The sequence below is a fragment of the Panthera onca genome, chromosome E1 (assembly GCF_046562875.1).
Source record: "Panthera onca isolate mPanOnc1 chromosome E1, mPanOnc1 haplotype 2, whole genome shotgun sequence".
Classification (NCBI taxonomy): domain Eukaryota; kingdom Metazoa; phylum Chordata; class Mammalia; order Carnivora; family Felidae; genus Panthera; species Panthera onca.
This window is the reverse complement of record NC_138352.1, coordinates 14021856-14043124: the sequence shown is the minus strand read 5'-3', so window position 1 is coordinate 14043124 and position 21269 is coordinate 14021856. Positions and strand designations below refer to the sequence as shown.

Here is a 21269-nt window from a genome sequence, read left to right as displayed (position 1 = left end):
CATTCTCAGGCTGTGGCTTCCCGGGGCACCCATGGCTGGGTGGCACGGAGGGGACCCCCAGCCAGCCAGGAAGCGGTGGGGAGACTTGTAGGAGCCAGCACTGAAGATCTCGCTGCTCGGTCAGGGCGGCTCTAACAAAGCAGCATGGCCCAGGCGGAGCCCCCCCCAGGTCCAGGATCCGGGGGCCAGCGGGCCTGCTTCCTTCCGAGGCGGAGGTGGAATGCGTTCCCTGCGGCAAGCTGACCGTCTGTGCTGTTCCTCCGCTTATAGAAGCATCACCCGACTTCTGCCGGCTGCTTCTTCCTGGGGGCGTGTCCGCACCCAAGCTCATTTCCTAAGCACTGAACGAAAAGGTTAGGGCCCATCCTGATCCAGTATGGACTCGTCTCAGCTCATTACACCTGTAACGATCCTCTTTCCCAATAAAGTCGCGTGCTTGGGGCACCGGGAGTCGCGTGCTGCCAATCCACGTACGACACCCACCACTGCCTAACGGCCACCGTGTTGGGTGGCGCCGTGACCTTGTCAGCCTGCTGAAGGCAGCATTCCAGCCAGTGCTGTCGTGGACACAGTCCCATGGGCCCCGGGGCGTAGGCCAAGGCCCCGAGGGGGCTTACCTGCTGGCGAGGGATGGTGGGGCCCAGCCCCGCATCTTCCGGCACCAAATTCCCAACTCTTTCCATGCAGTTGACCAGACCAGTCCTTTCTCTTTAATTTAACATAAGCTCTAATTAGAAATCAATTATAAACTTAATAAGCTCGTAAATAAGTTATGAATTTTAAACTCAGTAAATTTGTAACTTCATTCTGTTACGTACTATATTGATATAAAATTAAAATACCATCGTTTAACTTCGGTTTTTCGATCTTAACAGGGAGAGAAGACCACATGTGTGCGTGCACACACACGAGGCGGGGAGGGGCAGGGAGAGAGGGAGAGAGAGAGTCCCAAGCAGGATCCACGCTGACAGCACAGAGCCCGACGCGGGGCTCGAACTCACGAACCGGGACATCGTGACCTGAGCTGAGATCGAGAGTCAGATGCTCAAGCGACCAAGCCCCCCAGGCGCCCCCGCAAATGGTCTCTTGAGATGAACGTCGTTCTGCAACTGTCCCTTCAACAACACCCGTGTGCAGGGGCGCGGGGGTGCCTCGTCCCTCAGCCACACAGCCCTGCAGCTCATGTGCTTCGCGGTCACGACATTCCCAAACGGAGACGCTTAGCTGGCCTTCATTCTCTACAACTGCCAACCGGGCTGTGATGCCCATCCCTGCATCTGCACCCCGGAAGAAGATTCTGGGAAGCCGTCCTCCAGGCTCACAGGCGGGTAGGGCCCGCCAGAGCAGACGGGTGGCCAGTCTCCTGGTTCAAGAAGGGGTGTGCTTGGTGTGTGGGCTGGGGACAACTGGACTGCCGTCCCCCAGGGCCCTGGGCAGCGGCGGCCAGGCAGACAGGGCTCGAGGACATGCTCGTCTGTGCAGATGGAGAGGCTCCTCGAGGAAAGGAAATGCAGATTCAGGGACGGGGTGCGCTCGGGGCCTGGAGGGAGAAACATCGCGAGACCGGGGCCCAGGCCACTGGGCCAGAATGTGTCTTGGTGGGACCACCGGTGAGCTCCAGGGGGTCTATCTGCCCAGCGAGTCCTTTCTCTAAGAAGTTCTGGGAGCACAGGCTTCCTCGGCTGTGACAGCAGGGGTGGAAAGGCGCGTGCACAGGCGGGACAGGCAGAGGTCACGTGTAGAGGCTCAGGAGTCCGTTGTGACACAGACACAGAATAAAATACGACAGAGCCACGGCAAATCACGGTTCTGTTTATTATCACAACGCGTCGTTCACAGCAAGGACTGCACAAAGGTACGGGTCACAGAGCACCACGTATGAAAGGACCCCGTCCGCGCACGACCGTAAACGCACGTACCCACATGCTGACGTACGGAGCCGTACGCACGCTGCGGGGATGGGGTCTGGACTACCGCCAAAGTGGCTGCAGGAGACGGTCTCCTGCAGCTTTTACAAGAAGCGTTTCCGATTTTTACAAAAACACCAAAGCTGCTACGTTTTTAATTTAAAACAACAACAACAACAAAATTATTTTTAACAAGACACTTTGAAATCATTTGGCACACCTTGGCTTTCTCCCCGACGACAAATACGGATGCCGCCACCAAGGCTCGAACCCACCTCCGAGCTGCCCACTCCCAACGTCCCCTGTAACCAGGAAGGTGCTGGGGCGTGGAGACCCCTCCCCTGGACCAGGTGGAAATCCCGTCCCTTCTTTCTCACATGGTCCGTCATTCTAGAAGGCTGTCTTCAAACCACTCCTCAGAAAAACGTGCGTGCACAGGAATCAGAAGGGAGATCAATTTTCAGTCACCCCAAATAAAGGCAGTGAGAGTCCCACCTGTGGATCCTGGTGTGTGGTTTTCCCTCCTCCTTCCAGGGTCACCTGCTCAGAGCCCTCAGCTCAGCGTGTTTATCGGGTGGCATCCGGAATCCTGGCATCAGGAACCTTCTGCGAGACGCCCCGAGCATCAGGTGCCCGTCGGTGCCCCAATCAGGCCTTCAACAGGGCGACCTTGTGTTCCGGAACAGAATCTTCGCTGATGTTGTAGGGCTGGGTCCCCGGTTCCTGACTCAAGTATTTCTCTGCAGAAGACACAAGGTTTGCAAGCATTAAAAAAGCAGAAGCGAGGAAGGTTCACTTCACAGAATGGGATTCGAGGCTGGCACTTCAGGGTCCTGGTGCACAGGGAGCTGGGGGTCCCCCCGGCCGGCACCCCCAACCCCAGGCAGGCTTCCAGCTACATCCCTGATCAGAGCCTCATTGCTTTCCAAGCCCCGATAACCCTTCCTCAGTGCCGGGCGGTCCCCTGGCAGGGCCGGGCCACAGCTGTCCCTCTGTCTCCTGTGGGTCGGCCGTTTCCAGCAACAACGTGGATGGATCTCAGACACCACGCTGAGCCGAAGAAATCGGACACGAAAAGAACCTTTGCGATCCCCTTTACGTCAAGTTCTACAACAGGCAAAGCTGACCTACGGTGGAAGAAATGAGAACAGTGGCTAACCCTGGCGGGGGGTCATGAAGAGGGGCTGAGGAAACCTTCTGGAATGACTGCGGACACCTGGCTGTACCCACCTGTCAGAACTCGAGGTGCACGCTTAAGATCTGTGCGTTCACTGAACCTATACTGTACCTTAAATAAAAACATCCCCCCCAAATAAACCCCCAGAACAAGAGGGCCCCCCGATTCTGTGGCCTCTGCCTCACCCACCGTGCCCACGCTCCCCACTCCTGGACCTGTGCGTCCGACCCTCCGATTCCAGAGTTTCTGTCTTGCCGTCCTGCCACCCGGGGCCACGGGCACGTGCGGCTGACGTGGCTCGCTCTCAGATGACCCCGCCGTACCCACCTGCCTCTTCCAGTGTGGAGAAGTATTGTATACCCTTCAGGTCAGCGGACAGCAGGGCGCGGAGAACGGGAACCTGCAGGGCAGGCAGACTTTAATTCTGGGCAGGGATGCTCCTGTCTCAACACGTGGGCACGCGCGGTCTGGGGCGGGCCCCCAGGTCCAGGGCCACCGGCCAGGTCACTGCTTCCCCCAGAGCGACCAAGCAGTTACAACTCCGCCTCTACCCAGGAAAACGGAGGGAAGAAACTGGGCCTCCTGGCTATGCTAGAAGAGGAGTATTTAGAAGTTGACGTTCTAAGGAGGACACAAAAACGAGCTCTCTGCAGACAGGACGAGGAACGTGACCGTTGTCAGCAGGCTTCGGAGCCAGGTGCCCGGGTCAGGGAGCAGGGGCCGCCGTCCTCGCTGTGTGGCTTTGGGCGGCTTACTCAGCCTCATGGGGCCTCGGTGCCCTTGTCCTCACGTGGGGATGGGAACAACGCCGACCTCACGGGCAGGTCTGAGGGCGAAAAGGGCCGCCCGTCGCGACACCCACCTGCAGGCCGACGAAGGCGAGGGTGACGCCGTGCCTGTGGAAGTCTCCCAGGAGGTCCCCGAGCCCCAGCACCACGGTGTAGTCAATGCTGCAGACGTGGGTACAGTCCAGCACCGCGCAGCGCGGGGGGGATGCTGTGGAGACAGGGGCCGGCGGGTCAGGGGCCAGAGCGAGGCCACGGAGGGGTCCGGCCCCAGCAGGGAGGGTGGGGGCGGGGTCCGCAGGACCTGTGATCACAGCCATCTGGAGACAGCAGCAGCGACCCCCTTCAGAGGAGGAACGGGCCCCTTTTATTCCCCGAACACCAACTCCCGGGAACAAAGGACGGTCTTTAGGAACAAACGTTGGGGAACAGCCCCTCCTGCTGTGTGCAGACGGCAGGCACCCACCGGATGCCCCGAGACGCCCCGAGACCTCCTGGGCCTGAGTGGGTGAGCTCCCTGGCTGCTGAGGACAGGGACTCAGGGTCCCGTGGGAGCAGACGGGGGTACAGAGAAGGTGGCAGGGAGTTGGGGGGCCCCAGCCCACGCACCTTCCAGAGTCCGACTCAGTATCGCCTCCCGGAGGGCCTCGATGGCCGGGAAGTGCAGACCGCTGGCCGGCTGCAGGACCAGCACCGGCCCCTCCGACACCTGGGGACAGAGCAGGGGACAGCCAGTGGGTCCCAGAGGCAAGTCCGACCTGGCAGTTCTGAGAGGGTGGCCCCTCCAGCAGGAGGCCCCAACCCAGGCTGACAGAACAGAGCGGGGGGAGCACAGCTGATGGGCCCTCACGCCTGTCCGCAGCCTCACGTGCAGCGGGAGAGCTCTGTGGTCCACGGCAGGAGGCTGACACCCGTCCACCGTGTGCACGGTCACTGGGTGGTGCCACGGGCCAGAGTCGCACCGAGGAGGCGTGTGACAGTTGAGCCAAGGGGTACCGCCCAGGGCACGCGTCACCCCACCAGGCCCCTGAGGCCAGCAGACCCCTGGCTCGGGGAGAACAGATGGGCCGGTACCTGTATCTTGGGTCTGGCCACAGAGTGCAGGAGGATCAGAGCGGACACCAGGGTCCCGGCCAGGATGCCATACTGGACCTCCCAGAAGCAGAGCAGGAATGTCACGCAGAGGGGCAGCAGGTCCAGCCCTGGAAGAGAGGAGTCCAACTGAGGGGTGGCCCCCTCAGGATAAGCTGGGCTCCAGCGAATCCGAGCCCCAGAGAGACCTCCGTCTGGGGCCTCAGGGGCTGACATGGGCCACGGCCACGCTGGCCGAGACGTGTCAGGGGCAAGAAAGCCCTCCCTGCCTGGCTGAGGGGCCACTAAGACCTGACAGCCAGGCCCAGGGCCCCTGCCCTCAGGGAGGAGGTCAACCGTGGGCACCTGTCGGGGGCCTGAGGAAGGGACCTGGTGGGTCCTTGGGCAACATGCGTGACTCCTCTGAGCCACGGGAGGAAGGGTCCTAGGGCAGGCGGGAGGGCTCGGGGGTCAGCCTAGGATTCGACCCTGACATGTGTCACTCAGGGGAGGCCCCATCCTCCCTGGGCTTCCGTGGGGGCGGAGAGCACCTGCCGGGCCCACACAGGTGCCCACGCATCTCAGGGCTGTCCCAAAGAGAGCGGCAGCGACACAGCAGGGAGCTGGCACGTGTGGCACATGAAGAAATCACCAATGCCTCTCGGGGGCAGACGGGAGGAACCAGGTAAGCCCCGTAAATCCCTCCACTGCTTCAGCCAGTGAAACAAACACGAGAACGGGAGTTCCGTCAAAGGCACTGCAGGCTCCAGGGAGTCCCGAGAGGAGTCAGGCCGCTGGGGTCACCCTGAGGCCTCTCATTTCTCCCCAGCCAGGCCAGGCTTGAGGCTGGGAAAGGGGAGGAGGGGGGGGGGGGGAGAGGAGAAAGGGGGAGGAGGGACAGAAGGAGGGGGAGAGAAAGGGGAAAAGAGGAGAAAAAGGAGGGGTGGAGAGGAGGGAGGAGGGGTAAAAAAAAGAGGAACAAGGGGAGGAGGAGAAGAGAAAGGAGAGATGAAGGGGAAAGGGAGTAGGAGGGAGAAGCAGGGGAAAGAAGGAGGGATAGAGAAGAGGGGAAGATGAGGGAATGAGGGGGAAGGGGAGGAGGGGGAAGGGGAAGGGGAAAAAGAGAGGAGGAGGAGGAGAAATGGAGGGGAGGAGGAGAGAAGAAGGGATGGAGAGGAGGAGGGATGAAGGGGAGGGGAGGAGGGGAGAAGCAGGGATGGAGGGGAGAGGAGAAGAGGAAGGAGGGGAGGGGAGGAGGGGGAGAAGGAGCAGGGAGGAGAAGAAGAGAGAGAAGGAGGAGGGATGGAGGGGAGGGGAGGAGGGGAGAAGGAGGGATGGAGGGGAGGGGAAAATAGATGAGGGAATGAGAGGGAAGGGGAGGAGGGGGAGGAGGGGGAGGGGAAGAAGAGAGGAGGAGAAGGAGGGAAGGAGGGATGAAAGGGAGGGGAAGAGGGAAGGGGAGGAGGGAGAAGATGGGATGGAGGGGAGAATCCATGAGGAAATGAGGGGGAAGGGGAGGAGGAGAAGGAAGGATGAAGGGGAGGGGAGGAGGGGAGGGGAGGAGGGATGGAGAGGAGAGGAGAAGGGGAAGGAGGGAGGGGAAGAGGGGGAGAAGGAGGGGAGAGGGGAAGAAGAGAGAGGAGAAGGACGGACGGAGAGGAGGCGAGGAGGGGGAGAGGAGGAAGGATGGAGGAGAGAGGAGGGGGAGCAGGGGCGGGGGGAGGGCAGCAGGGGTGTCTGCGGGCTGCAGACTCACTCCGCACTGCACGGAGCGGGTCTGGGGCACCCTTCACCCTCCTGACCCACGGCCAGCAGGGCCACCTCCCGGGACAACGGTAACCCCCGGCTGCAACCGTGCCCCGTGGGTCCCGGAAGACGGTGGGGGGAGGATCCAGAATACGTGCGCGTGACCGGCGAGCACACACGTACTCTTCACGCGCCAGAGCGTCCCGAAGATCCCGGCGTCGAACAGCGGAGCCACGGCCATGATGATGACGGCGGCCAGGGCGGACTTGGGGATATAGTAGAACAGCGAGGTCAGGTAGTCCAGCGACAACAGCACCAGCACTCCTGCGGGGTGGGGGCGCAGGGCGTCATGTGACCACCAGCCCCGCCCCGCACGTGTTCCGGGCTTGGGGGGGGGGGGGTTGCTCACCTGTCACCAGGCCCCCTGCTGGGGTGCACACCCCCGACTGCGCGTTCACAGCCGTCCTGGAAGGAAACACAGACGCCCCTGGTGGCTGAGGGGCCCTGGACCGGCAGGGGAGGCTGGCCCCTGGGACCGGAGCGCCTGGAAGGGGACGTCGGGGCCCCGCGGACACTGGCGTCTAAGCGGGGACACTGAGGAGCAGCCAACCCTGCCTGTCCCCAGCCTGTGGCATTTCGTCACGGCAGCGCTAGCAAAAATGTCACTGTGTTCACGGATACGCAGACATGCCGGTGACACTATCGAGTGGGGGACGTCCCTCTCCCCACACACTCGTCTCCCACATGCACGCGCACACGTGGACAGACAGGCCTGGAGAGAGAACCGCCACGGGCTGACGGTGAGGCTCCTCCCAGGGGACTGGAAGTCAACTTCGCTGTTTTCGACTTCCCTTTTTCCCGTCGCCTGTTTGGAAAACTGCATCCGGTCCCGTAACCCCGGAAAAGCCTTCTCTGCCCAAGAACTCGACCCCGGCCCACATTTTCCTCTGCCACCGCGAGCACCACAAAGGTAGAACCCGGTTTCGGCTCCCGATCACCCTGACGGTGACCTGTGCCCGCCTGCATGCCCTCTGGATATGCCAGTCCGTCTGTACGTGTCCACAGAGAGCCTAAGTCGTCTTCCGCTTTTCCAGAGCTGGGCAGAAACTTCATTCCTCAAGCACTCACTGATTTTTCTGGTACCCGTTATACACAAGGTACTGCACCGGACGGGGGCACAAGACCTGCGACCTTGATGGACAGGTCACGCTACAAGAGCTGGTGGAAGGTTAGACTGAGGACACACGGAGGGTTTATTTCACAAACCAGCCCAGGGCCCGCAGGCTGCTGGCTTCGTTCTACGCGCTCTCGTTCAACCTCCGGTAACTCTGACGCGGGCCTGTTGTGATTCCTATTTGCAGGCGAGGACACGGAGTGGGCCCTGCGGCCCCTCGGACGCGGGGGTTTGGGAGTGTTGTGGAGGTCCAGTACTCAGACGGGGTCGGGCCAGCGGTTCTGGGGACGCAGGTGCTGCTGGCCAATGCCCCCACTTCTCCCCCCCCAGCAAGGTCACTCTCTGCCCTGCCCTCTGGCCTTCCGGGGGGGGGGGGGGTTGGTGCCAGCACGTGTGGAGGCTGTGCATAACCCACACCCGTTTCTCCACACAGAGCACGATGCTTCCCGTCCCCTTCCGAAATGCGCTCCGGCAGGAGATGCGGGGAGCCCTGCCGCGTGCTGGGGACGTGTTAGGAGTAAACCGCGGCACCGGCGACCAGAGAAAACAGGTGAGATGGTGAAGGGCGGCAGAGTGAGCCCAGGTCCTGCCTCCCACGGATGCCGCTGATGGAGGGGTGCGGCCGCCACAGGCAGACTTCTGCCCCGGAGGAGAACAGAGGGGCATCGAGATGTGGGCAGGGGCCCAGCAGGCTCTTCCAGCTGCATGTGGACCCTCTGGCCTGGGCTGGGACCTCCCCCACCCAAGGCACAGAGAAGGACGTGGTCACTCACCGCCCAAAGCTGCCTGTGACCGGGTAGGAGGAGACGAGGGAGCCCAGCACGTTGGTCAGGCCTGGGGAGGAAACGAAAGCAAGAGGTTTATCCGGGGGGAGCGAGACATAAAATGATACAAACACATGGGACATGATGATGAAATGGAGGCCGGAGACCAGGAAGGAAACAGGAAGAGGGGAAGGTGGGAGGAATCACCCAGGGGTGTGCTACGAGCGTCCAGGTGTCTGTCACAGGGAAGGAAACACAAATCGTGATCTTTGCCGAGTTCACTGGGGTTGACCCTAACTTTAAAGTAACTCTGGCCCCAGCCTTGCCCCGGTGAACTAAACATGCCTTTTTCCATGTGTAACAGGGCCCAGAAGGCCCACCAGCCCGGAGGTCAGCTATCCCCCTCCTTCTTCAAACCCACACTCCCTTCGTGAGACGACCAGCTAGTACACAAGGTCACGGCTAGTAAGTGCCCCACTCCCGTGACGCTGACTCACCCACACCTGAGACCCTGGCCGGGACCTACGAACGGAGATAACTAATTAGCCCACGTTTATCACGGGCGGCCCTGGCAGCATGTGGCTCGCCCAGGGCCTTCCCAAAGACCGCAGTCCCGCACGGTCCATAACGCCACAATGGGCTCACAGGTTCAGGTACCCACTCTTGAGATAGCTCAGGGTGGGGCCCGCTCAGAACCAGGCCCTCCTGGGTCCCACAGCCCAGCACGTGCCCCGAGAGCAGGGCCAGACATTGGTGGAGGTAGCAGAGGCCGTGTGCTGACCACACGTGGTCACCCTGACTCTTCGCGATGGCCCCGGAGACTCCGGTCAGAGACCTGACCGCGTGGTGTGGGCGTTCTGCGGCGCCCGTCCGCCAAGAGCTCAGAGAGGAGCCCCCCAAAGTCTCTGTGACCCATCCTGGGGCCCCATTCCCTGTGCTGTCAGGAAACTCAGTGGCTTGAGCCCAAAACGCCGCCATGCAGGGAAGCAGCAGGGCGGGGGACGGGGATGGGGGGCTCCTGTGGACTCCCCCAGGAAGGCACCTACTGGCACCGCCAGGTCAGACCCCTGCCTACCTCACAAGCGGCAGAAAGCAAAGGCAGAAGAGCCTGGTGTCCGCAAACGAAAAACAGTCGTGAGAACTCAATTTAAGATGCGGGTCATGCCCTCCAAATGAATCCCCAGAGGGGCGCCTGGGTGGCTCAGTCGGTTAAGCGTCCGACTTCGGCTCAGGTCACGATCTCGCGGTCCGTGAGTTTGAGCCCCGCGTCGGGCTCTGGGCTGACGGCTCAGAGCCTGGAGCCTGCTTCCGATTCTGTGTCTCCCTCTCTCTCTGCCCCTCCCCCGTTCATGCTCTGTCTTTCTCTGTCTCAAAAATAAATAAACGCTAAAAAAAAAAAAAAAGAATCCCCAGAGAGGCCAGATTTGTGGAAACTAAACAAAAAGCCAGGACACCTGGCACAGACCCACCCAACAGTGGGGCCTTCCCGAGTCTTCGCTGACCTGCCTGCCCGGCCTGCAGGGGGGTCACGGGGAGAGGGCGAGGGCAGACGGGGTCCCGGACATCAGCAGGCTCACCCGGAGCCCACGTTCCTCGGCGATCTGCCCCCAACGTGGAACATTCCTGGCATTCCTTGACCCGGAGCAGAGCTACAGACCTCAGGGTCTGGTATACAGCAAGTGCTCAATAAGCTCCAGTCAGTGGCACCAGAGGTCAGCCGCTTACGCCACGTGAGTACGCACGGGACCATCTGGGGACAGGCCCGACTCGCGGCCACCTCTGCTCCTTGCACCTCGCCACGCGCATCACCACGGTCTGAGCAGCCCAAGTGAGACCGCCGCTGGGGTCTTACCGATGGCCAGCAGCTCCTGGTTGGCGTCAACGTGGTAATTATTCTGAGACGCTACGGAGAGAGAATAAAAACAGTCACTAGATACACGGCCTCGCTGAGAAAACGTCCGTCAGACAAAAAACAGATTATCAACTTCCACCCATGGCAACGTCTATGTGATGTAAACGTAAGCGTGTAAACACGCAAAAAAACACACGCATGTATGCGAACAAATACGCTCAAGCGTGTATGCGTGTCTCCCAAGAAAGGGCAGAAAGACGGACGGGAAAACGTGAACAGCGGCCAACTGGGGTGGCGAGGGCGGCTTCTTCGTACGCGTCTGCACCTCCCGCGTGCCCTACGACGACAACGTGTGCTGCTCTCACGAGAAGGGCGAAATCTGAAACGAAAACCTGTCTGATCACGAGTGGGGAGGACCCGGAAGGCACGGACGAGGCCATGCAGACAGACGGGTCGGCAGGCACGGGGTGGGGGTGGGGGGGACACGCAGCGGCTGTGAGTCCCAGGCAGCGGCTGGCACGCGTTTCTGTGAAGGGCCAGCTAGGAACATTTTAGGCTCTGCTGGCCACACTCTGTCACCACGACTCCGTGCGTGTCACAGCCGTAAGTAGCAGCCGTGGAAACCCGCGATCACGTGAGCAGGACCGCGTTCCAGTAACACCTTTCTGCTACACGAATACTGAGATCATGAACTTCACGTGCTTTTTGTGTGTCAGGAAATCCTAAACTTGTTTAGAAATTTTTTTCAAATGCTTAAAAATGTAACAGCCACTCTCAGGCCATGGGCAGCAGCACGGGTTCTCCAAGCCCCCGATTCAGAGGATGACAAGCTTACAAGTTAGGACAGGAGAGCAACTGACTTCAAAGGAAAACAGGGAGAGAACAAGCAGGGGAAGGGCAGAGAGAGGGAGACACAGAATCCAAAGCAGGTTCCAGGCTCTGAGCTGTCAGCACAGAGCCCGATGCAGGGGCTCCAACTCAAGAACCCTGAGATCCTGACCTGAGCCGAAGTCGGATGCTTAACCGACTGAGCCACCCAGGCGCCCCAGAAAACAAAGTTTTAAAGTGAGGCGAGAGGCATGAACTCTTTAAGATGTAGACTCCAAAATGCCCCCAAATCTCCCCTGCCAGAAAAAGATAATCAGAAAAACAAAAGCTGTACAAGAAAGATTTGATCGGAACATGACCTCGAGCAACCACTGGCATTTGGAAGAGAGAGTTCAAGACTCCCTTCGGAAGGACAGAAGGGTCAGGCTGCTGGCAGTTCGCACGAGGAAACGAAACCCTGGCATAACCAGAGCCGATCTATGGAGACAGAGCGACACGGGCACCTTTCCTGGGTTTCATCTTTAGGGTCCACCTAAACCCCAGGGAGAGAGCCTAACCGTCATAAAACGAAATGAAAATGCCACCCACACAGACAACACAAAGCTGGACGTCCAGCAGACCAAAGGGAGGGGACACGAGAAGGATGGAGCAGCCTCAGCCCAGAGGGAGGAATGAGGGCAATAGATATTTAAGTAGATTAAGGTCTCCGGGCCTCCCTGGGGGCAAGGAGGGGACAGGCCAGGTGTGCTCAGCCAACTGAAGGAGCACATTGTTAAAATTTTTTCTATAAATGGTTTTTATTTATTTACTTTTTTAACGAGCTAGGGAGCCTGATCAGGGAGAGGGGCAGAGGGAGAGGAGGGAGAGAGAGAAAGAGAATCTTAAGCAGGCTTCATGCTGAGTGAGGAACCCAACACAGGGCCCGATCCCACGACCATGAGATCATGACCTGAGCGGAAATCAAGAGTCAGGCACTCAACCGACTGAGCCACCCAGGCACCTGACGTTGTTAAACTTTTAGGAATTGTGGGAACCTGTCACCAAACATAGCCATTACTATCTATTATGTGAAAACTTCCCATCAAATTATATTAAAAATAAAGATATACTTAAAACTCCTCTTGGGGCGCCTGGGTGGCTCAGTCGGTCGAGCTGCCGACTTCGGCTCAGGTCATGATCTTGCGGTCCGTAAGTTCGAGCCCCACGTCGGGCTCTGTGCTGACAGCTCAGAGCCTGGAGCCTGTTTCAGATTCTGTGTCTCCCTCTCTCTGACCCTCCCCTGTTCATGCTCTGTCTCTCCCTGTCTCAAAAATAAATAAAAACGTTAAAAAAAAAAATTAAAAAAAAAAACAACTCCTAAAAAAAATAAACAAAAACTCCTCCTTTGCCTACATACCTTTTCCTAAGACAAGCTCATTTCAAAGCATGTGCACGTGGGGGTGTGGCTACCGCCTGGGGGCGTGGCCACCGCATGGGGGGCGTGGCTGCCGCAATCTCATCCCAAGATGGGAACTTCAAACTCTGTTCTGCTGGGAGCCACGTGGGTGGGGGGAACATTTCGTCCAAGAAAAGGCAAAGAGGAAATGCAAGCCCTTCTTTTTCTGGAGAGCAGGCTCCCAGACGTTAGCAGCCACCACTGGGTGAGGTTTTTCATTGTAAATCTACTTTCACCACAAATTATTGTTTAAAGACAAACATGTACTACTTGGATAAAAACGCAAGCTGTGAGGGGTGCCTGGGTGGCTCAGTCGGTTAAGTGTCCGACTTCGGCTCAGGTCATGATCTCGCGGCCCGTGAGTTCGAGCCCTGCGTCGGGCTCTGTGCTGACCGCTCAGAGCCTGGAGCCTGTTTCTGATTCTGTGTCTCCCCCTCTCTCTGACCCTCCCCCATTCATGCTCTGTCTCTGTCTCAAAAATAAATAAACGTTAAAAAAAAAAAAAATTAAAAAAAAAAAAACAAACTCAAGCTGTGAAAAATCAAAGCAGAGAACGGAAAGGAAAAGAGCAGGCAAGCTATTCAGGCTCCCGGACAGCACCAGGGAGGCGTGGATGGCGGGCACCTTACCAAAGGACTTGGCCACCGCGATGCTCTCCAGGAGACCCATCAGGGGCACCACGGCCAGCCCAGCCCCCATGTCCTGAGGGAGGAGACAGGGACAGTGAGTGACCCTCTGAGGAAGGAGAGCAGGGGTCTGAGCGGGCAGTGACCCATCCTTCGGCTGCGGGGCCGTGAGCTCACGCGCGCAAGGAAGCAACTCCGTGTGGCACGTGCACGGAGCAGGACACGGAGCGAACCCCTGCTTTGCCAGCGCCCGTGACGCGAGACGCTCCTCTGGGCTCAGGGCAGGAAAATAAAGGCGGTGTCCTCTGAGGTCGTGCCCCATCTGGAACTCTTTCGTGCCTGTCCCTGCACCCAGAGGCGCTCCGCCCTGAGGACTCAGAGCTCCTTGTTACGAAGCGGATGCATCAGGGCGCAGACAGAACCAGGCCAGAGGCTGCCGCAGCTCAGCCCAGAGGCCTGGCTCCCCGCCTCTACCCACCTGTACCATCTCGGTGAAGGAAACTGTTCCGTTGGCCGTGGTCACCGAGAAGGGCGGAAGGCGGACGGGAGGGAGCCCCTCGGCCGTCTGTCCGGTTAGAACGAAAGGCTGGTATCCAGTCACCTCGAAGGAGTACGCGACCAGGGCGGCAAAGGAGACCACCAGCGCGTTGCGAGCTAGGACAGAGCGAGAACCGTTGGTGAACCTGGCTCCTCTGGGTGACTGGGGTGAATACACCCTACCCCAGCCACGGCCCCTGACGCTCCCGCCTGGGAAACAGCACGGGCTCGAGTGACTGTGGGGAGGGCGTGAACACGTGATGCCACGGCAAACCAAGACGGCAGGACGGGCGTATGGCGACGTGCAGGGCCCACACGCGTCACCTACTGGTTCACCTTGCGTCCCACCCCTCGCGTCTTGCCTGGGCTGTGCTGGCTGCTTGGGGGGGGGGGGGGACACCTCTTCCCGGAACGTGAGCCCCATCATGCAGCCAGCTCTCAAGTCACATCCAGACCGGAGACAGGAGAATCCCTCGGGGTGGGACTCCGGGGCTGGGGGGGGGGGGGGGGCACACGGGGCACCCCTCACCCTGGGTGTGCAGGGGGGCACACGGGGCACCCCTCACCCTGGGTGTGCAGGACGGCTTCACGACTTCCTCGGCCGGAACACCCCTCACCTGTTGTGGCCGTCCAGACCAGCGCGTGGCTGAGCCGCACGCCGGGGGGCATCTCAGGGTGGACGGGGGGCACGTGGTTCCGCATCAGCTTCAGCACCAACAGCAGCACCATGCAGACCAGCCCCAGCACGGCATCGCCCACCCTGTGGACAGACACCGGTCACGCCCAGGCCGGCCCAGGGCACACACCTCTGCCCCTCGGTTGCCCCTTCCACGGGAAAGCCGCCTCTCTCGGACGCTCTTCTCGCTGTCTGCTAAGCAACGTGCTCCCCTGCTCTGTTTCGACATTTTGTTCAAAAGTTAGTGACCACGCAGGCCAGCGCAGGCCTGGGAGCCGAGGCCCGAATCCCAGTGGCACTGGGGCCACTAGCTCACGTTTTCAGTCACGTAGCTCCGTGGGCTGCAGAGGCCTGGACTGTTCTAGGAGGTTCACCTGCAGGAAGAACTGCCTAGGGAGATCTGACCGCCTCTTATGCTCTCTGACCAGTCAGTCTCCAATTCTCCTGCCCCCCTCCCACCCCCCCCAGGAGGATGACCCCCACAGGCTGCATGACCCGGGCCAGGGAGCCCCTGGCTTCCAGTGGGTTCAGTCCCGAGGAGCCTCACAGCAGACGAAGGGGAGAGAGGACAGTCGGTCACAGGTCTCCCCCTCTCCCTCCAGGCCTCAGCACTGGCCCCACCGGGCAGCTACCCCCAGGTCACTGCTCATCCGGCCAGAGACACGTCCAGACTCCCGGCTCATCTGGGATCCTCTCCTATCGGTCTCGTTACCCTGCCTGCTCTCTGGGGGAGGCCCTTCGACTGAAGAAGCCCCATGACCCGCTGCCTGCCGCCCGTCCCTCGGGCACATCCACATGGTCTGCCTGCCCCGTGGCCTGCGTTCTCCTCACTGAACCACAAACCTCTGGACAGACCGCTGCCCCTCCTCTGCGGGGGGCCCTCCCACTCCTACCACCCAAGGCTCTGTGCAGGGCCACGGGACGGGACCGGCTCTCAGGTCGTCCCGCACAGCGCTTCTCAAACTGCAGTGTGCACACTGACCCCCCCGGGGCCCCCGCTGAACGCTGGCTGCTTGAGCAGGTCCGCGCATGGCCGCGAGTCTGCATTCCTAACCAGCTCCCCTGTGACGCTGGTGCTGCTCTGGGACCTGTTCGAAGGGACAGGCCCCAGAGGTCGGGAGTAAGTTCCCCCCGGGGGTGGGGCCTGGGAGAGGGGTTCCGGGAGGAAGGGCTTCCCTACACGGGCAGGACCACACGGCCATGAGGTACCTGGTCTCTCCGATGTTGCGGAAGGTGTGATACACTTGCAGGAAAAACTGTCTGGGGATACCCTGCAGTCCCAGGAGGTTCTGTTCAAACGGAGATTCAGGTCAGACAACCTTCTCAAAGTGAGGCCCGAAGCCCTCCCCTGCAGCATCTCAGTACATTGTAAAGCCAGAGTCCAAGGGCCCTTGCTGGGGGCACATCCCAAGGCTCTCTGGGGACCCTCTGCCCATTCCCAAAGCCCCCAGGGGCAGGGGATCGTGATCCTTGGGCGAAAGAGATCAAGGACACGTCTTGGTGAACAATTCTCCCTCGTGAGGAAAACCAGTCCGGGTGATCTCAAAGCAGGGAGACCTCTTCGTGCGCCCTGGTCAAGGGTCTGGGGTCGCTGCCGGCCCACCCCACCCCGCCCTGCAGGCCCCACTGCCCTTGGCTCCGTCCTGTCCCTCACACCGAGCGCCCCATCCCTACCCCCTGCCACTGGCCCGAGGCCACAACCCTCACCCGGAGGCCCACCAGCCAGGCCCACCTCCTGCCAGAAGTACAGCCAGGTGGAGCTAAAGGCAGAGCCCCTGGGGGCTCCGAGGGCCTCCTGGGAAGGATGCTGGGGGACCCAGGAGGGCAGGGTCCTCGGAGGGGAGAAGGCGTCTACCCTGCGTTTTAGTTCTTTTTTTTTTTTTAACATTTATTTTATTTTTGAGACAGAGAGAGACAGAGCATGAATGGGGGAGGGTCAGAGAGAGGGAGACACAGAATCTGAAACAGGCTCCAGGCTCTGGGCTGTCGGCACAGAGCCCGACGCGGGGCTTGAACTCACGGACCGCGAGATCATGACCTGAGCTGAAGTCGGCCGCTTAACCGACTGAGCCACCCAGGCGCCCCTTAGTTCTTTATCCACTTGAGACCAGGTGGGGAACATTAGCGAGAAGGTTGATGCCGCGACCCCCAGAAGGGTCAGGCTGCAAGGATCCCCAAACATGCACACAGCCCCAGGTGGGACAGACACTGGGGTGGAGACACATGGATTCTGGGGCCCAAGGAGCTCCCAGCCAGGGCAGGTCAGGAGGAGCCCTACTCCTGACCCTCCCCCGCCTCCAGCTTAGGGCTCTCAAATGGCTGTCATAACCTGGTCAAGGCGTTAAAGATCTGGGGGACCTGGGATTGCCAAGTAAGAGTGCATGAAGAAGCGGTCCTCGGGGCGCCTGGGTGGCGCAGTCGGTTAAGCGTCCGACTTCAGCCAGGTCACGATCTCGCGGTCCGTGAGTTCGAGCCCCGCGTCGGGCTCTGGGCTGATGGCTCGGAGCCTGGAGCCTGTTTCCGATTCTATGTCTCCCTCTCTCTCTGCCCCTCCCCCGTTCATGCTCTGTCTCTCTCTGTCCCAAAAATAAATAAAAAACGTTGAAAAAAAAAAAAAAAAAAAAAAAGAAGCGGTCCTCTATAGGGGAGCCTGGAGGGCTCAGTCAGTTCAGTGTCCGACTTCGGTTTAGGTCACGATCTCACGGTTCGTGAATTCAAGCCCCACATTGGGCTCCATGCGGACAGCTCAGAGCCTGCTTGAGAATCCCTCCCTCTCTTAGGATAAATAGACTATTAAAAAAAAAAAAAAAAAAAAGCTGCCCTCTCTGTATTACAATTCCATAAAAGAACAATCCTGATGCTGAAAAAGAAGAACGGTGTTTCCAGAATAAAGGACACACTGTCCCAAGGAGCAGCACTTGCCGAGCTCACCCTGACACACGTGTGCACAGAATACATAAACCGTGCCCACTCACACCTTCCTGAGCAGCATCTCCTCTCTGGTGCAGATAACCACAGACCTGCCTCCCAGGAGCAGCCTGAGAATCAAACACGAGGGAGGGTTTGGCCCAGCGTCTGGCACGTAGCAAGAGCACAAACAGGGTCAGCCCTGGCTCATACGCCCTCGCGTCCCGGACTCTCCCGCTCCACCACCATCAGGGAAACGCGCTGGGCCAGCCGGGAGCAGAGCCTGGCCATGGGATCCGCGCCTCGGAGAGGCCAGGAGGTGACACATAGGCAGGGGCGGGCCTTCATTCCCACACCCTGGCTCAGTTCTACTCCGGTCGCCCCACTGAGCACTCACTTCCTTTTTACAAAGCTCAGGGCCAGGCCTAAACAAAACACGCCCTTCGAGAACTTAAAACCCAGTGAAAGGGCAGCAAATAAAGTCCTAAAGCATGGCATCTGAAAAGCACCAAACGGGCGTCTGGGAGGCTCAGTCGGCTGAGCGTCCGACTCTTGATTTTGGCTCAGGTCGTGATCCCAGGATCTTGGTTAGCCTCACGTCAGGCTCACACGTTGAGCGTTGAGCGTGGAGCCTGCTTAGGATTCTGTCCCTCCCTCTCCCTCTGCTCCTCCCCAGCCCCAAGGTGCAGGGGTGCACAAGCACTCTCTCTCTTTCTCTCTCCCAAAAAAAAGTATACAGAGGTGCCTGGGTGGCTTGGTCAACTGACATCTAACTCTTTATCTTGGCTCAGATCATGATCTCAGTTTGTGAGTTTGAGCCCCGCTTCAGGCTCTACGCAGGACAGCTCGGAGCCTGCTTAGCATACCGCTTGGGACCCTCTCTCTCCCTCTCTCTGTCCCTCCCCTGCTCATTCTCTCCCTCTCTCGCTCCCTCAAAAACAAACTTTAAAAATGTATACACGTGCGTCCAAATAAATTTTTAAAAATAAAATCAAAGAAAAACGGTCAACAGAAATTTAGAAAAAGAAAACTGTAGCAAGACCAGCCTGTCGTTACCAGTCGCCCACGTTACCTCTTGCACAGTCTAACCGTCACTCAGCATCTTCCCCAGGGGCTCACGGGACCGATGGAGATGCGCTGTAGCACCTGTGCTCTGAGCTCCAGAACAGCAAGCCATCAACTGGCCCGCACATATCGACCCCAGCCCCCGTCCCACTACCCACGAGGTGCCCGGGAGCCAGCTAGTGGGCCTACCTTGATCTGCCCGAAGCCAATGGTGATGGTGGCAGCAGACGTGAAACCTTTGATGACAGGGCAGGAGATGAAGTCCAGCAAGAAGCCTGGCCAGCCGAGAGAGAACACTAAGCTGGTCCCAGCTCTGCCCAGTCCCAGAGGACGTGGCTAGATGTGGGCTGGGACAGGCGGCCTGGGTGGAACAAGGCTAAGGACCACATGCCCTGTCTGGACTAGTTTGGACAGTGGGGAAGGGAGGCTAGGGTCTGGGACCCGGAGCCCTTCTCCAAGTAGAATAGTAGAGGGCTGAGAGGGCCCCCCTCACTCACACACACACACACGAAGAGCCCTTGGGACGCAAAGAAGGAAATTTTGGCTGAGGGCCAGGGCATCCCCGGGACGTGGGGGCCTGGGTACCCTGTGACAGGGAGGCCTGAGAGTCTTACCCAAGCGCAGGAAGCCCATGGCTAACTGGATGCAGCCAGACAGAAAGGCCAGCAGCACGGCATAGGCAGGCTCGTGGAAAGTGTAGAAGGAGACCAGGAGGGACATGATGGCCGTCGGGCCCAGGGTCACGTCCCGGGAGGTGCCCAGGAAGAAATACACGAAGCATCCCATGAAGGCAGAGTAGAGGCCGTACTGGTGGGGAGACAGCACTGAGCATCACGGAGGCACACAGCATGCCCACGGTGTCCCGTGGGCAGGTGTCTAAGCGCAGGATCTGTGGCGGGTGGCTGTCGTGTCCTGCGGGGACCCCGGCGCACAGGCGGGGTAAAGCACTCACGCCGTTAGCCACGGTTGGGGACCTACAGTGACCGGGGCCTCTTTTCCACCTGCTTCCCAGCGGGGTGCCCACAGGAGTACAAAGGCCTGAGCCCTTATCTCAGTCTAGGAGTCTAAGAAAACGTTCTCGTGAGTCATGCTGCCGGGCCCCTCGGGCAACCCAGCACTACTGGTCCAGTGCCTGCGTGTGACGAGTGTGGCAAGAGCGGTTACAGGGGCGTGTGTCTGCCCCAAGGCGGTCACATGCTGCAGACTGCACGCCAAGCCTTCCGGGGGGCCCCACGGGGCTGGGGTTCTGGTGCCCTGCCTGTCTGGAGGGGACACTACGCATTTCTGCTCGGCTCCCGGGACGGTGCTGAGGCTGGAGTGGGGCGGCAGCGGGGGGCAGACGTCTCACCTGGGGCGGGAGGGCAGCCACCTCGGCGTAGGCCAGCGCCTGCGGGATGACCGTGAGCCCGACAGAGAGTCCGGCGACGGCGTCCATCTTCAGCCATGACATGGAATAGTCCGGCAGCCAGGCCAGGATGGGCAGCCGCCTCTGCAGGGCCGCAGGGGAGCAGCAGCGGGCCTGTGGGGCCATACTGGCACCCGAGGGCCTGGCCTGCCCCAACGCCTTCACGGGAGAGGGCATGCCTGGGGTGGGCATGGGGATGACACAGCAGCAGTCAGGGTCTAGGCTTGGGAGAATCCAGCAACAGGGCAGGGTCCAGGGCAGTCAGGAGGGGCACACGGGCCTCCCCCCAGGGGATCTGAACCAGATGGATTAAATCTGCCCCTTTGCTGGCCTCGAAGGGACCCAACAACCAGCGCAGAGGGGGCCTCGACCAAAGATGCAGTCCCCCATCCAGTCCCCTGCTCGCTACCCTCCCTGAATCCCACCTGCCCAAACGCCAGCTGCTTTCTTTCCAAGGCCCCTCGACAGAAAGAATGGGATGAACGGGTTTTCGGTGAGGGACCTAAACGCGAATTAGACCCCACGTCTCTCCTCCCGGGATAATCTGTTTCTTCTTTTTCCCTCGCCAAGGAATTTAACGGCAGCAGCGCGAGGACTAGCGGGGTCCACGGGGGCTCCCTCGTCTGGCAGGCGGCGCGTGGGTGGGGGGCCTGCAGCCTCCAGGACCCCGAGGCTTTCCAAGTGCGCAGCGCCGGCGAACTCCACCCACTACGGCTGACTGCGGCGCGGGAGGTGGGGGTCTCGCATCACCCCACCCCCCACCTGTGGCATTCGCATCCCTACAGGAGCTCCAGGGACTCTAGTGGGCTCTGGGGAACGTTCGAGGCCCCTCCATTAATTCCGGATGCGCAGCATCCTCTAGGGGCCTGGCGCCTCCCCCCCTCCCCGCGCGCAGAGCCGGCCTCAGACCACCCCTGACCCCCGGACCCCGGCGCACCCCGCCTCCCACCCTCGAAGCCGCCTGCCCCGGACGCTGGGTCTTAGGGTAGGCACCCCACGCCGGCTGACCGTTCCAGCAAGGCCGAGGGCGGCGGGGACCTGGTGGGGACGCGGTGGGGAAGGGTCCCCGCGAGAGGAGCCCGCACCCTCGGGCCCCGAGCCTCCCCCAGCGACCCCCAGCACGTCCCCCCGCAGCTCGCCCACCCCGCCCGGGCCCCGCTCCCCGCCCGCCACAGACCCACCGGGCGCCGCGGCTCGGGGGTCTCCGGACGTCGCCGCAGCCCGGGTCTGCGGGAACCGCAGAGGGAGAGAGAGGGAGGGGAGAGTTGGAGGGGCGGGGCCTGGCGCGCACGTGACCCCGGGGCGGGGTCTGTG

At 60.4% G+C, this 21269-nt stretch overlaps 1 protein-coding gene across 2 annotated transcripts; it reads right to left on the bottom strand.

The window, feature by feature from the left end:
- Positions 1-1792: 1792 nt before the first annotated feature.
- SLC26A11 (solute carrier family 26 member 11) lies at positions 1793-21235 on the bottom strand. Of its 2 annotated transcripts, XM_078438040.2 has the most exons (17): positions 21137-21235; positions 19899-20134; positions 19165-19357; positions 18740-18825; positions 15788-15867; positions 14520-14662; positions 13844-14019; positions 13369-13441; positions 10477-10527; positions 8634-8694; positions 7096-7151; positions 6870-7010; positions 4944-5071; positions 4479-4578; positions 3947-4080; positions 3412-3484; positions 1793-2647 (listed from the first exon to the last, which is right to left on the bottom strand). In XM_078438040.2, the coding sequence occupies exons 2-17, from the start codon at positions 20130-20132 to the stop codon at positions 2556-2558; spliced, it is 1821 nt and encodes a 606-aa protein (XP_078294166.1). In that variant the 5' UTR covers positions 20133-20134; positions 21137-21235; the 3' UTR covers positions 1793-2555. The 2 variants fall into 2 exon arrangements, with proteins under 2 accessions (XP_078294166.1, XP_078294165.1); XM_078438039.2 differs by lacking the exon at positions 21137-21235 and having other exon boundaries at positions 19899-20840.
- Between the last annotated feature and the right edge of the window lie 34 nt (positions 21236-21269).

Excerpts from the sequence above, each read along its gene's own strand:
- SLC26A11 (XM_078438039.2), bottom strand. The coding sequence starts at position 20,147 with ATGCCCACCCCAGGCATGCCCTCTCCCGTGAAGGCGTTGGGGCAGGCC. Across the intron at positions 14,020-14,519 it reads GGTCTGGACGGCCACAACAG|CTCGCAACGCGCTGGTGGTC; the intron begins GTGAGGGGTGTT and ends GCTCTGTCCTAG. Across the intron at positions 8,695-10,476 it reads CCAGGAGCTGCTGGCCATCG|GCCTGACCAACGTGCTGGGC; the intron begins GTAAGACCCCAG and ends TTTCCTCCCCAG.